The 16,058-nt window shown below is 42.5% G+C and overlaps 1 protein-coding gene across 1 annotated transcript; it reads left to right on the forward strand.

Annotated features, from left to right (window-relative positions):
• Positions 1-11,988: 11,988 nt before the first annotated feature.
• LOC106589003 (uncharacterized) lies at positions 11,989-15,303 on the forward strand. The gene has a single exon (XM_014178621.3). It carries the CDS (start codon positions 12,059-12,061, stop codon positions 14,516-14,518), a length of 2,460 nt encoding a protein of 819 aa, XP_014034096.3. The 5' UTR covers positions 11,989-12,058; the 3' UTR covers positions 14,519-15,303.
• Positions 15,304-16,058: the final 755 nt, after the last annotated feature.

The raw sequence follows: 16,058 nt of genomic DNA on the forward strand, positions 1-16,058 counted from the left end.
AGAGCGAGAGAGCGAAAGAGAGTGAGAGAGAGCAAGAGAGCGAGAGAGAGAGCGAGAGAGTGAGGGAGGGTGGGGCCTGATTAGCATTTAGCAACTCTATAACATTAAACAAACAAACACACAACAAAAACCAAAACACTGTAAAATGGATTGTGCGTAAACCCCAAAACACCCTAAAATGGATTGTGAGTAAACCCCAAAACACCCTAAAATGGCTTTCCCAAATCCTCATACACGACTTACTCTGAAGTATGCTTGTGCTGTAGTGAGTGTCCCTATTTGTCAGGGTCTCACTGCTCACCAAGACATGGGCCTGTGACTGCACGGTGGATGGTGATCTCCGCTGTGGGCCATGCCACAGTGCGGTAGCTCTGTTCAGTGTTTAGCCAGGAGGGTGGAACAGGAAATAGCTAGTAGACTACTGTCGGCACAGGGCTCTGGTGTGCTGCTGCTCTGGGAGGGACTGACTGGGGATTAAACAACCTCCGTGTTGTGGTCTCAGGGGCTCCGTCCCAAATGGCACCCTACTCCCAATACAGTCCACTACTTCTGACCAGAGCCCTATGGCCCCTTGTCAAGAGTAGTGCACTATGTAAGGGATAGGGTGCCATTTGGAACAGACACAGGGTTTTGGGGATTCAACAATATGTCTCTAAATAAACCGTTTCACACCAGCAGGTGAAGTCTGAGACAGAAAATATAACAGCCGGTTGTCAGTGTAAATCATAAAAGTTGTTTATGCGGTTATATTGTGTAAACCATAGACATACATCACATTATGAGATCAGTGAATAAACGTTGTTTCTTCTTATTCTGACGGGGCTTTCACAACCAAAACACTGAATTTTGAATTCCTCTGAAGAGCTATTCTGAGCTAAACGGTGTTGATGTGGCAGTCAGTCTAATGGCTTCAAAAGCAGTTATTATGTGGTTGATGTCACTGAGAGGTTTCTCAAGGTTGGTCTTTTAGAAAACATTTGTTTTCTAAAAGAAGTCTCAAACCCAAATCACACCACAGGTCCCTGACTAACAATGATGGAACGGCACAGGGGAATTCCAGAGGGCCACTGGTGTAACTATATACTTTATTTACCACATTCCATAGGGAAAAATTGACCCCGGCTGTATTCAACTAGGCTTTGTACTACACTCTATACACGTACCAGACTGGTCACGGTGCTTGGGACAGTCCATCTTGTTCTCCTGCTGCCACCGCCTGTGTTTTGTCAGGCCTGTCCTCTTCCTGACACTGCTAATAAATAACAAACCCCTTCTGAAATTCCACAAATTCCCAAACCCTCTCATATCCCGCTCTACCGCCATAGAATCATTCCGTCCTCTTGCTGCTCAATGCCATTGACCACAAGAAGGTCCATCCTGGTTCCGTGACCACCAGTCCACCAATCACAGTTAAGAATGACCCAAAAGGCTTGCATGAGAGGGCTCTGTTTGTGATAGGGAGAGCTGGGCCCTGTTTGTTTGTCCCTCCTACAGACTGGTATTGATCATGAATAATGTGTTCCCTCCTCCAGACTGGTATTGATCATGAATAATGTGTTCCCTCCTCCAGACTGGTATTGATCATGAATAATGTGTTCCCTCCTCCAGACTGGTATTGATCATGAATAATGTGTTCCCTCCTCCAGACTGGTATTGATCATGAATAATGTGTTCCCTCCTCCAGACTGGTATTGATCATGAATAATGTGTTCCCTCCTACAGACTGGTATTGATCATGAATAATGTGTTCCCTCCTTCAGACTGGTATTGATCATGAATAATGTGTTCCCTCCTTCAGACTGGTATTGATCATGAATAATGTGTTCCCTCCTTCAGACTGGTATTGATCATGAATAATGTGTTCCCTCCTACAGACTGATATTGATCATGAATAATGTGTTCCCTCCTCCAGACTGGTATTGATCATGAATAATGTGTTCCCTCCTCCAGACTGGTATTGATCATGAATAATGTGTTCCCTCCTCCAGACTGGTATTGATCATGAATAATGTGTTCCCTTCTCCAGACTGGTATTGATCATGAATAATGTGTTCCCTCCTTCAGACTGGTATTGATCATGAATAATGTGTTCCCTCCTTCAGACTGGTATTGATCATGAATAATGTGTTCCCTCCTCCAGACTGGTATTGATCATGAATAATGTGTTCCCCCCTTACAGACTGGTATTGATCATGAATAATGTGTTCCCTTCTCCAGACTGGTATTGATCATGAATAATGTGTTCCCTCCTCCAGACTGGTATTGATCATGAATAATGTGTTCCCTCCTCCAGACTGGTATTGATCATGAATAATGTGTTCCCTTCTCCAGACTGGTATTGATCATGAATAATGTGTTCCCTCCTCCAGACTGGTATTGATCATGAATAATGTGTTCTCTGGGTGGCCTAGCGTGTGGGAGAGACCAGCCCAATCATGAACCTAGAGCTGGTTCCTCACATAGACGGGCATTGTGGTCTCTACCAAGCCAAGGCTGCTGGTCATGATTTCATCCTAAATGGAACGCTATATACTTTTGACCAGGGCCCTTAAAGTGCACTACATAGGGAATAAGTGGTCATTTGAGACAGAGAACATGTTCATGTCCAGTAGAGAAAACACTCTCACTATGGTGTAGTGCAGGAATATTCAAACTGTGGTGCACGGAAATATTTACAATGAAAATAAGTTTACTTTCCCCCCAATTTTTATTTTTTTTAGGAAATCACTAGTAACAGAATCAATGATTTTTTTTATAATTACATATTTACAGTAGAAACAATATTTTTTTTTCTGCTGATGTGAACTTTATTTATGAATAAAATAAATGTAAAATAAATTGAGCAAATTAGTCATTGGAGTGTCTGACATTGGCTTTGAAAAATCCCCTGCGAGTACCAGTCACTGCATGTGCTGCTGACTGCTGGTAAACTTTGTTGACTTAGCCATACATTTTTGCCAACACAGGGCTAACCTTTTTTAACCAGCTAAACAGCTGTTTTTAGATAACATATGATGAGGGGTCCCTGGGTCACCGGTTCGCCTTGGCGGGGGTCCCTGGACAAGAAAAGGTTGAAGACCTCTGGTGTAGAGTATGAGGGAGTTTGATTAAACTGAACCGCGGCCGGCCCGGGATGTGAACGGGCAAAAGCAGTGAAGGAGGAACGCCCTTGTCAAATGGAACAGTAATCTATGCCGCTCTGTCATATCAACAAGGCAGCCTAATGCATCGTTCAGAAACATACAGCACCAGTCAGTAGTTTGGACACACCTACTCATTCAAGGGTTATACAGAAGATAGCCCTATTTGGTAAAAGACCAAGTCCATATTATGGCAAGAACAGCTCAAATACGCAAAGAGAAACAACAGTCCATCATTACTTTAAGACATGAAGGTCAGACAATCCGGAACATTTCAAGAACTTTGAAAGGTTCTTCAAGTGCAGTGGCAAAAACCATCAATTGCTATGATGAAACTGGCTCTCATGAGGACCGCCACAGGAAAGGAAGACCTTACTTCTGCTGCAGAGGATAAGTTCATTAGAGTTACCAGCCTCAGAAATTGCAGCCCAAATAAATGCTTCACAGAGTTCAAGTAACAGATGCATCTCAACGTCAACTGTTAAGAGGAGACTGTGTGAATCAGGCCTTCATGGTCGAATTTCTGCAAAGAAACCACTACTAAAGGACACCAATAAGAAGAGGAGACTTGATTGGGCCAAGAAACATGAACAATGGACATTAGACCAGTGGAAATCTGTCCTTTGGTCTGATGAGTCCAAATTTGAGATTTTTGGTTCCAACCGCTGTGTCTTCTCGAGATGCAGAGTAGGTGAACGGATGATCTCCGCATGTGTGGTTCCCACCGTAAAGCATGGAGGAGGAGGTGTGATGGTGTGGAGATGCTTTGCTGGTGACACTGTCAGTGATTTATTTACAATTCAAGACACACTTAACCAGCATGCCTAGCACAATATTCTGCAGCGATACGCCATCCCATCATCCCATCTGGTTTGCAAATGTTTTTTTTCTTTCCCTAGCAGCACCAATTCATTTGATTCAACTAATCAACTCATTATCAGGCCTTTGATTGGTTGAATAAGCTGTGTTAGATTTTTTCCCCCCTTGCACTATGTGTACCCTTTTGGGTTCCCAGGACCAGGTTTGAGAAACACTGAAGTAATACACAATGAAACTTGGTTTGGCCAACGGACCTCAGAGGTAATGGTGAGTGTTGTGCATCGATTGAAGACCAGCTGCAGTGTAGTGGATAACCACAGTAACATTAGGCCAAAACTACAATACTGATTGTACAGCTCCCACCTAAACATCACCATCGCGGTCTGGGGTGAAGATTCCCCTAGGTGCTGATCGAGAATCAGCGTCCCCTCCCCATTCCGATCCTTAAAAAATAGTGGGCGAAATGCAAAACTGACCAAAGATCAGCGTCAAGGGGAAACTTCACCCTACACCCATCAACACCGTCATAGTTCAGTAAGTTCATCCATCATGGCAGGCGGCCCTTACTGCTTAGTCCCTCTGGTGGTTCAGTCTGTTCAGCGATCCGAGTCAGTTCTGTGTTGAGAGGAAAACAAAACACGTCATTTGAGGCATATACACAGGATAATTAAGTACAACTGTTGCTTGACACAGATCTGCTGTTTAGTCTTAAAGGGGAAGGGAAACATTATGCTTTAGAACACCAGCTAACTGTAAATCCTGAAGTGTTTCCATTCCCCTTTAAGAATACAAACCGATGACACATGGTGGTTGTCTTTAGTTTCTCAGTCAGACCCCAGGTTTAGTTCCTCAGTCAGACCCCAGGTTTAGTTCCTCAGTCAGACCCCAGGTTTAGTTCCTCAGTCAGACCCCAGGTTTAGTTTCTCAGTCAGACCCCAGGTTTAGTTCCTCAGTCAGACCCCAGGTTTAGTTTCTCAGTCAGACCCCAGGTTTAGTTTCTCAGTCAGACCCCAGGTTTAGTTCCTCAGTCAGACCCCAGGTTTAGTTCCTCAGTCAGACCCCAGGTTTAGTTCCTCAGTCAGACCCCAGGTTTAGTTTCTCAGTCAGACCCCAGGTTTAGTTTCTCAGTCAGACCCCAGGTTTAGTTCCTCAGTCAGACCCCAGGTTTAGTTCCTCAGTCAGACCCCAGGTTTAGTTTCTCAGTCAGACCCCAGGTTTAGTTTCTCAGTCAGACCCCAGGTTTAGTTCCTCAGTCAGACCCCAGGTTTAGTTCCTCAGTCAGACCTCAGGTTTAGTTTCTCAGTCAGACCTCAGGTTTAGTTTCTCAGTCAGACCCCAGGTTTAGTTTCTCAGTCAGACCCCAGGTTTAGTTTCTCAGTCAGACCCCAGGTTTAGTTCCTCAGTCAGACCCCAGGTTTAGTTTCTCAGTCATACATCAGGCTGTGTTTACATTATTGCTTAGCTAACATGTGCACTATACCCCTGTTATAATCACTTAAAGCTTTTAAATCACACAATACCACCATAGATAGCTGTATTGCTTGAATATGAATCACTTCAAGTGACTGGTCTCCACTCCCTCCTGAGTCTTTACCGTAGAAGGCAAAGATCATACCAATGACTTGCTCGGATAAAACCAAATTATAGAGGATCAAGATGCTGCAATGTGTATCACAATCACTGTTAAACAAAGAACTAAGGCACCAGTAGTGAGAGAGAGAACGCACGCCTCCTCTTCTTCTTCTTCTTCTGTGGTAAAGAGTTTGACCCGGAACTCTGTTTCAGTATCAGTGTTTGGGTTCTGAACCTCCATTCCACCCATTAGTTGAGCCAGCAGGTTCGGCTCCTCTTTGGCAAGGTTTTTGGGTTCAGAGATCGCCTCTGGATCAAAGAGAATATAGTGGGGTTCTGTCCCAAATGGCACCCTATTCCCTATGTAGTGCACTATTTTTGACCAGGGCTCATAGGGCTCTGGTCAATAGAATAAACTAATGCAGACATTATGAAATGCGTTTCTATAGCTTCCAAAATAGTATTTACAAAAGTGGAGGAGTGCCAAGACATAGGAGGCACGGTGATTTTAACACAGCGCCCCCTATCAGTCATCTAGTGTATATACTGTATAAATCATTTTTGGTAAAAAACAGGCAACATTATAGACCAGCAAAATATTAATACAGTTACTATTCATAACTGTAGTATATAATATATTAGACACATCAGTGTCTTGAAACACAACTAACAGAGTAAAATCATGCTAGATTACAGACCAACAAACTATTACTACAGTTAATATTACTAACTTTAAAATGCAATTTATGACAGTCAATACAATGCCTCTTGGCCTTTACGATGCATTACTGTATTACCTCTCACTCACCACTCATGGAGAACCAAGAGCCAGATAGAGTTGATCTGCTAACTAGTTGTTCAAACGTGTTAAACACCTCCTCGTCGTGTTACTGACAAGTAGAGGAGTACCTGATTAACCCCGGGACTTCTGTCCCATGGGGCACTGGGCCCGTGGGGATTAACCCTGGGACTTCTGTCCCATGGTGCATTGGGCCCGTGGGGATTAACCCCGGGGCTTCTGTCCCATGGTGCACTGGGCCCGTGGGGATTAACCCTGGGACTTCTGTCCCATGGGGCATTGGGCCCGTGGGGATTAACGACGGGGCTTATGTCCCATGGTGCACTGGGCCTGTGGGGATTAACCCCCGGGGCTTCTGTCCCATGGTGCATTGGGCCCATGGGGATTAACTCTGGGACTTCTGTCCCATGGGGCACTGGGCCCGTGGTCGAGAGGGCAAAGCGTCCGTTGGGATTCTGCACTTTATACTTGAGGAAAAGTGACACCTGGTAGAGACAATAATTCATATTTTTTCAGTTAGTTTTTTCTACATCAGAATGGGTAAACATACTCTTTATTTGCATGTCATTAATTTAGTTTTATACAGAAACAATATTCTGTAGTTTTCAAAAGCCGATAAAGATTAAAAGGACTTACCCTGACATGCAAGGGTGTGTACACCTTTAACAGACACGGAGAGTGGATGGATCAACAGATTTAGTTTGGCATCCTATGCAGGATGTGGGCGAGGCAGCAGCAGATAAATGTCATCGTCTCTGTAGTTTAGGCAAAGCATTCATGTAATCTGTCGCAAAGAATCAGGCTACGTCCCAAATGACATCCAATTCCCTACATAGTGCACTACTTTTGACCAAGGCCCAATAGCGTGCCAGTGATGGGGTCACTACCACAACGATCTTCCGGTGTGTCTCGTCCACTTGGTTAAGAACACTGGTGGTGTCTCTCACAAACTACCGGATGGTGCCTCTGGTCCTATAAGATAAGTAGCAGGTCTCTGTGATGTGGGCAGAGCACGAGTTGGTATTTGAAAGCCATCACCATCAACTCATACAGGTACATAGACAACATCATACAGAAGAAAACACAAAGGACAGTATGTTAACTGAAAAATAATGTAGGCCTAATACAAGATGACATGACGGTATCTCTCTGTTCATGTCTGGGAGGAGACTCTTGAAGGGGCTTGAAGGATAGGCCGCAACGTTTCCTAAAGCTCGTCGCCATTGGAGTCTGGAGCAGTGAAAACACGTTCTCTGGAGTGATGAATCACTCTTCACCATCTGGCAGTCCGACCGACGAATCTGGGTTTGGCGGATGCCAGGAGAACGCTACTTGCCACAATGCACAGTGCCAACTGTAAAGTTTGGTGGAGGAGGAATAATGGTCTGGGGCTGTTTTTCATGGTTCGGGCTACGCCCCTTAGTTCCAGTAAAGGGAAATCTTAACGCTGCAGCATACAATGACATTCGAGAACAATTCTGTGCTTCCAACTTTGTGGCAACAGTTTGGTGAAGGCCCTTTCCTGTTTCATAATGACAATACCCCCGTGCACAAAGTGAGGTCCATACAGAAGTGGTTTGTCGAGATTGGTGTGGAAGAACTTGACCAGCCTGCACAGAGCCCCGACCTCAACCCATCAAACACCTTTGGGATGAATTGGACCGCCGACTGCAAGCCAGGCCTAATTACCCAACATCAGTGCCCGACCTCACTAAAATTCTTGTGGCTGAATGGAAGCAAGTCCCCGCAGCAATGTTCTGACATCTAGTGGAAAGCCTTCCAGAAGAGTCAAGGCTCTGATAACAGCAAAGGGGGGATCAACTCCATATTAATGCTCATGATTTTGAAATGAGATGTTCGACAAGCAGGTGTCCACATACTTTTGGTCATGTAGTTTATGTCCAATATCTAACATCAGTGAAAAAAAATAAAACTACCGGGATATATCAGATTGTTGAACACGCAATAGCCTATAATTGCAGTGCTGTCTTGTATGACAAGCTTTCTAAACCAATCACATGGGCTCCCGAGTGGCGCAGCGATCTAAGGCTCTGCGTCTCAGTGCATGAGGTGTCACTATTGTACCTGGTTTGAATCCAGGCTGTGTCACATCTGGCTGTGATTGGGAGTCCCAGAGGGCCGTGCACAATTGGCTCAGCGTCATCCGGATTTGGCTGGAGTAGGCTGTAATTGTAAATAAGAATTTGTTCTTAACTGATTTGCCTAGGTAAATTAAGGTAAACATTTTTTTTTGGGGGGGGGGGATTTGACCAAGGGCCACACTGACTACTAGCTAGAACAGTAGTACAGGATATAGCCTACAGCTATATGAGGGGAGGGATCTGACTGGCTAGGATACCTCTTTTTCTGTCGTCCTGTGACCATACGCCTGCAATGAAGTGATATTTAGGTAAATACATGTGTATAATGACAAATACATATGTTTAGAGATCAGGATCACACAACGACAGTGTGTCTGGGGTTAGCTAGCCATCTAGCTAGCTAGGCTACTTAGAAAGGATTGGGACTAATTGGCTGCCTACACAAAGCTAACATGAAAAGCTAACATAACTATGTTAACCTAGCTACAGACTACCTCCCTGTGTATTATCATCGGCGCTATTCTGAGTTTGAGAATATAGAGTATTTCAACGCCGAGGTTAATAAAAACCAGGGGAAGTGTCCTCAGACATTTTGAATCAGAGGATTAGCTTGCTAGCTAGTTTACTGGCTTGATTGGTGTAGTGTCCTGTATTGTGGATGACTGAGTAACTGACTTTCTCTGGTTATCTTGGAGTAAATGTATAACGTCAAAAGCTAAAATCGATAGCTACAGTATTCATCATCAAGGCCTAATCCAGCAGGGGTCGATTTGGCTTCAACCTCCGTTCGCCTTTTCAATCACGTTGTGCAAGAGCAAATGGTGGGCGTGATAGGTGACTTCTTGATTTGCTCAAAATCACGTGTCACGGAAGAACACAACCAATCAGACAAATTGAACCACAACATGGCCCACCCACAACTCTCCCAGAAGTAATTCAATTATAGAAAATCCACACCAGTTTACTGCTGGTAACAATGACTGAAGGCTGGTACTTAGCCTACTGATGGAAAAGAAGGTTAAAAATGATAACGTAGTCTAATGCTGCGTTCATAACCACGTGGGAAGGTGGTAATTTCCAGTTGTGTATTAGGCTGTATAACAACATGAAAAATAGTCACATTAATGAATGGCATTCCAAAGTCAAAATGTCCAACAACTCTAATCAATCACCCTCAATCATTCTAATCAATCATCCTCAATCAACCTAATCAATCATCCTCAATCATCCTAATCAATCGTCATCAATCATCCTCATCCTTATCATCTTTTGGTAAACATTTTTGTAATCTATATGAATTTATCATGGGGTACAGTATCATGGGATGAGATGTATTAGTGTGTGTGGATGTTCACGTGTGACTTAAGGCAGGACAGGGACAGTAAAGGATGCAAATTCCTTCTACTGTATCTTTTATGGAAATGTATGAGCCACAAAGACGGTTCCATGAACTTGATCATAGTTAACCTCTCCTACCAACTGGGGGATTAGAATACTATACAACACCTTTACAGGTATGGAAATATCATCCATTTAGTATTTTATCATCCACAATTTGTCTGATTGAAAAATACTGTTGAGAATATTTTGATAACTGTCAGATCACTTTCAATTGTGTGATTATTTGGCTTCAGAGGGGATATGTTTTTTTTTTAAGTAGCTAAAACAATTCTCACAATGTGAGTTTAGCTATTGCATTCCATGGGTTTGGAAGTTTATTATGTAGTCATTATTATACAGTAAATGAGTTTAGTATGTAGTCATTGTTTTACAGTAAAGGAGTTTATTATGTAGTCATTATTATACAGTAAATGAGTTTAGTATGTAGTCATTATTATACAGTAAATGAGTTTAGTATGTAGTCATTGTTTTACAGTAAAGGAGTTTATTATGTAGTCATTATTATACAGTAAATGAGTTTAGTATGTAGTCATTATTATACAGTAAAGGAGTTTAGTAGGTAGTCATTATTATAGAGTAAAGGAGTTTATTATGTAGTCATTATTATACAGTAAATGAGTTTAGTATGTAGTCATTATTATACAGTAAATGAGTTTAGAATGTAGTCATTGTTTTACAGTAAAGGAGTTTATTATGTAGTCATTATTATACAGTAAATTAGTTTAGTATATGGTCATTATTATACAGTAAAGGAGTTTAGTATGTAGTCATTATTATACAGTAAATGAGTTTAGTATGTAGTCATTGTTTTACAGTAAAGGAGTTTATTATGTAGTCATTATTATACAGTAAATGAGTTTAGTATGTAGTCATTATTATACAGTAAATGAGTTTAGTATGTAGTCATTGTTTTACAGTAAAGGAGTTTATTATGTAGTCATTATTATACAGTAAATGAGTTTAGTATGTAGTCATTATTATACAGTAAAGGAGTTTAGTATGTAGTCATTATTATAGAGTAAAGGAGTTTATTATGTAGTCATTATTATACAGTAAATGAGTTTAGTATGTAGTCATTATTATACAGTAAATGAGTTTAGAATGTAGTCATTGTTTTACAGTAAAGGAGTTTATTATGTAGTCATTATTATACAGTAAATGAGTTTAGTATGTAGTCATTATTATACAGTAAAGGAGTTTAGTATGTAGTCATTATTATACAGTAAAGGAGTTTATTATGTAGTCATTATTATACAGTAAATGAGTTTAGTATGTAGTCATTGTTATACAGTAAAGGAGTTTAGTATGTAGTCATTGTTTTACAGTAAAGGAGTTTATTATGTAGTCATTATTATACAGTAAAGGAGTTTAGTATGTAGTCATTGTTTTACAGTAAAGGAGTTTAGTATGTAGTCATTGTTATACAGTAAAGGAGTTTAGTATGTAGTCATTGTTTTACAGTAAAGGAGTTTAGTATGTAGTCATTGTTTTACAGTAAAGGAGTTTAGTATGTAGTCATTGTTACACAGTAAAGGAGTTTAGTATGTAGTCATTGTTATACAGTAAAGGAGTTTAGTATGTAGTCATTGTTATACAGTAAAGGAGTTTACTATGTAGTCATTGTTATACAGTAAAGGAGTTTAGTATGTAGTCATTGTTTTACAGTAAAGGAGTTTAGTAATGTAGTCATTGTTATACAGTAAAGGAGTTTAGTATGTAGTCATTGTTTTACAGTAAAGGAGTTTAGTATGTAGTCATTGTTATACAGTAAAGGAGTTTAGTATGTAGTCATTATTATACAGTAAAGGAGTTTAGTATGTAGTCATTGTTATACAGTAAAAGAGTTTAGTATGTAGTCATTGTTATACAGTAAAAGAGTTTAGTATGTAGTCATTGTTATACAGTAAAGGAGTTTAGTATGTAGTCATTGTTATACAATAAAATAGATGAGTTTATATCCACTCTTTCCTTTCCCCAGACTGGCTTCATTGGGAATACTACAACCATGGGCTTCCCTCTATGCCTATGTCTTCTCTCTTTGTAAGTAAGAGTTATCTGCTTCAATAGTTCACCATAAAAAGGAAAATTAAATTATCATAATATTATTGTAGGTTGATAGAAGATTGATTTTATGTCTCTTCACTTTCAGGATTTTCACAACTGCTTGTGGTTCAGGTTTTAGTGACGACTCAACGCTTCATGAAAACTCTTATAAGGAAAAGTGGATGGCATCGATACCTGATGACCATCTCCTTTCAGCTGTTACTATTCCCGGAACTCATGAGAGCCTAACTCGGCATGGTGGACCTCTTATACAGTGTCAGGCTTGGACCTTGGAGAACCAGCTGAAAGCAGGATTGCGGTACTTTGATTTACGTATAGAGGCCAGTATTTTCCACAACACCCTTGATGTCATGGATGGGCATATAAAACATACCAAGTTCCATGACGTGCTAAACATTCTGTGGGAGTTCTTGGGCAAACATGACAGTGAGACCGTGCTTTTGAGAGTGACACTGCAAGGGATGAGTATCTGGAATGCTGGAGAATCTATCAAGAATTTGATTAAGAAATCCAAAGATAAAATATGGACAAAGACGTTTGTCCCCCACATGCGAGATGTGAGAAGGAAGATCGTCTTTCTGCAGAGTACCAATTTCAATGTCGGAACCCTTAACCATAACACTTTCGTCACTTACGATGGATGGTTCAAAGACATTGAAAACAAGATGAAAACGATCACAAAACATCTGAAAGAAGCTCAAAAGAATTGTGCTCATACAATTACCTTGACTGACACATCCGCCACAGGCTTTTTCAAAGGCCCTAAAACTGTGGCCAGAGTGGTTAATGATCAGCTCAATAAGCTCTTAGGTAAACTAAAGACAGGATCTGATAAACCAAACTGCTTGGGGGTAATCAGCATGGACTTCCCCAGTCCGGACCTCATCCAGAACATCATTGAGGTAAATAGGCAACAAGGAAGAGGTTCATCTGAACCAGCAGAGCCTGAACCAGCAGAGCATGACAAACCTGAACCAGCAGAGCCTGAGCCAGTAGAAGAGCCTGAACCAGCAGAGCCTGAAACAGCAGAGCCTGAACCAGCACAGCCTGAGCCAATAGAAGAGCCTGAACCAGAGCCTGAACAGGCAGAGCCTGAACCAGCAGAGCCTAAGCCAGTAGAAGAGCCTGAACCCGCAGAACTTGAACAAGTAGAGCCTGAACCAGCAGAGCCTGAGCCAGTAGAGCCTGAACCAGCAGAGCCTGAGCCAGTAGAAGAGCCTGAACCAGCAGAGCCTGAACCAGTAGAGCCTGAAGAACCTGAACCAGCAGAGCCTGAGCCAGTAGAAAAGCATGAACCAGCAGAGCCTGTACCAGAAGATTCTGAACCTTCAGGGGAGCCTGAACCAATAGAGCCTGAACCAGCAGAGCCTGAACCAGTAGAGCATGAACCAGCAGAGCCTGTAGCAGTAGATTCTGAACCTTCAGGGGAGCCTGAACCAGTAGAGCCTGAACCAGCAGCGCCTGAGCCAGCAGAGCCTGAACCAGCAGAGCCTGAAGAGCCTGAACCAGCAGAGCCTGAGCCAGTAGCAGAGCATGAACCAGCAGAGCCTGAACCAGTTGATTCTGAACCTTCAAGGGAGCCTGAACCAGTAGAGCCTAAACCAGTAGAGCCTGAGCCAGTAGAGCCTGAAGCAGTAGAGCCTGAAGAACCTGAACCAGCAGAGCCTGAGCCAGTCGGAGAGCCTGAACCAGCAGATCTTGTACCAGTAGATTCTGAACCTTCAGGAGAGCCTGAACGAGTAGAGCCCGAACCAGCAGAGCCTGAACCAGCAGAGCCTGAACCTGCAGAACCTGAACCAGTACAGCCTGAACCAGCAGAGCCTGAGCCAGCAGAGCCTGTAGCAGTAGATTCTGAACCTTCAGGAGAGCCTGAACGAGTAGAGCCCGAACCAGCAGAGCCTGAACCAGCAGAGCCTGAACCCGCAGAACCTGAACCAGTACAGCCTGAACCAGCAGAGCCTGAACCAGTACAGCCTGAACCAGCAGAGCCTGAGCCAGCAAAGCCTGAGACACCAGAGCCTGAATCAGTAGAGCCTGAACCAGCAGAGCCTGAACCAGTAGAGCCTGAACCAGCAGCGCCTGAGCCAGTAGTGCCTGAACCAGCAGAGCCTGAGCATGCAGAGCCTGAACCTGTAGAGCTCGGACCAGCAGAGCCTGAACCAGCAGAGCATGAAGAACCTGAACCAGGAGAACCTGAACCAGCAGAGCCTGAAGAGCCTGAACCAACAGAGCCTGAGCCAGTAGAAGAGCATGAACCAGCAGAGCCTGTACCAGTAGATTCTGAACCTTCAAGGGAGCCTGAACCAGTAGAGCCTGAACCAGCAGAGCCTGAGCCAGTAGAGCCTGAACCAGCAGAGCCTGAAGAGCCTGAACCAGCAGAGCCTGAGCCAGTAGAAGAGCATGAACCAGCAGAGCCTGTACCAGTAGATTCTGAACCTTCAAGGGAGCCTGAATCAGTAGAGCCTGAACAAGCAGAGCCTGAGCCAGTAGAGCCTGGGGTGCCAGCACCTGAACCAACAGAGCCTGGGGTGCCTGAACCTCCACGGGAGCCTGAAAAACCTAAGGAAAAACCTAGGAAGAAGAAGAAGAAATGTCATAAGATACATAAGACTAACATATAAGTATTAACATACAATTCAGTTATTGTCCAATGAAACTCAGACCTGTGCCCAAACCCCCCAAAAATATATACAATCTTCCAAACATGTATTTGTCTAGACTTCCATTGTGTTCTGAGGCCATGGTAAGAGGCAGCTAAATAGAGTGTCGTTGATGTGTTGTGAGAAGAGAGTTCCACACTTCTAATACAGTTTGAAACAATACACAGCAGAGGTGTCAAAGTCATTCCACAGAGGGCCTAGAGTCTGCAGGTTAGACAACCAGTGGAGGGGAGTTCCTTACTAATTATTGACCTTATTTTATCAATTAAGTACAAGGGAGGAGCAAAAACCCGCAGACACTCGGCTGTCCATGGAATGAGTTTGACACGTGATATACAATATATCTGGTGCTTCTTTATGTACATTACAATTACCGTTGGCTCTCTTCTTCAATATTACATGTACATTTCACCTCAATAACATTTGAAATAAAGATTTCTTCATGTACATCTTCATCAACTGAACTGACTAGGCTAGAGCGAGAGCTAGAGTTGCTTGAGTGAGAGCGTGAGAAGCAACCAGTAAAAGCGAGTTCCCCCTCTGCTGGCAGCAACACTGTCATTCCAATACACAGTCTGATGTTTCGAGTACAATTGCAATTGCATGTTTAATAGAGAAGACAAATGTTACACTAGCTTGCAGTTGAAAATGTGATGGTTACTAGTAAATTAACACATCTGCACTTGGGACTCTTTGATGATTTGTTCCCCACCCAAAGAATATTGCAACTTCTAACTCATAACTAAACCCACAGTCAGTAACTCCTAGAGGGTTAAATGTAACAGTACTACTGGAAATAAAACTATAAATTAATGTTGTCTTCAAGATGACCAGATCCTTCCTCTTGAAATGTATCTATTCAAAGATTTGGGGTTTATAATCGCTTTCTGTGTTGAAACAGAAAATAAGTTTAAAAAAACGTCATACAGCAGAGTTTCTAAAAGTTTATCTTGAAAGGTAAGTCAAAAACAATTAGATATTTCCAGCAGACAGACAGATATTATTCATTGTAATGCATACATTATCATCCATAAGAAAACAGCCGATGCAATAATCAGGTACTGCATAACTGTAACGCCCTGGCCATAGAGAGGGGTTTTTTGTTCTTTATTTTGGTTAGGCCAGGGTGTTACATTGGGTGGGCGTTCTATGTTCATTTTTCTATGTTTTTGTATTTCTTTGTTTTGGGCCGTGTGTGGCTCCCAATCAGGCATAGTTCGTTGTTGCTGATTGGGAGTCACACATAAGTAGCTTGGTTTTCCTTTGGGTTTTTGTGGGTGATTGTTTTCTGTTTAGTGTGTAACCGGACAGAACTGTTGCTGGTCGTTTTGTTTATTTTATAGTGTTCATGCGATTCATTAAATCCTTTATGATGAACACATCCTCCGCTGCACCTTGGTCTCGTTCTGACGACGGCCGTTACAATAACAGGAGTTTCTGAGTGCTCTGGAGAGTGGAACATGAAAAACAACTAAGACACATGCCTACATGATGAAGTCAG

This window comes from Salmo salar, chromosome 27, assembly GCF_965601325.2.
Source record: "Salmo salar chromosome 27, fSalSal1, whole genome shotgun sequence".
Lineage (NCBI taxonomy): Eukaryota > Metazoa > Chordata > Actinopteri > Salmoniformes > Salmonidae > Salmo > Salmo salar.

Coding starts and splice junctions, on each gene's coding strand:
- LOC106589003 (XM_014178621.3), top strand. CDS start 12,059: ATGGCATCGATACCTGATGACCATCTCCTTTCAGCTGTTACTATTCCC.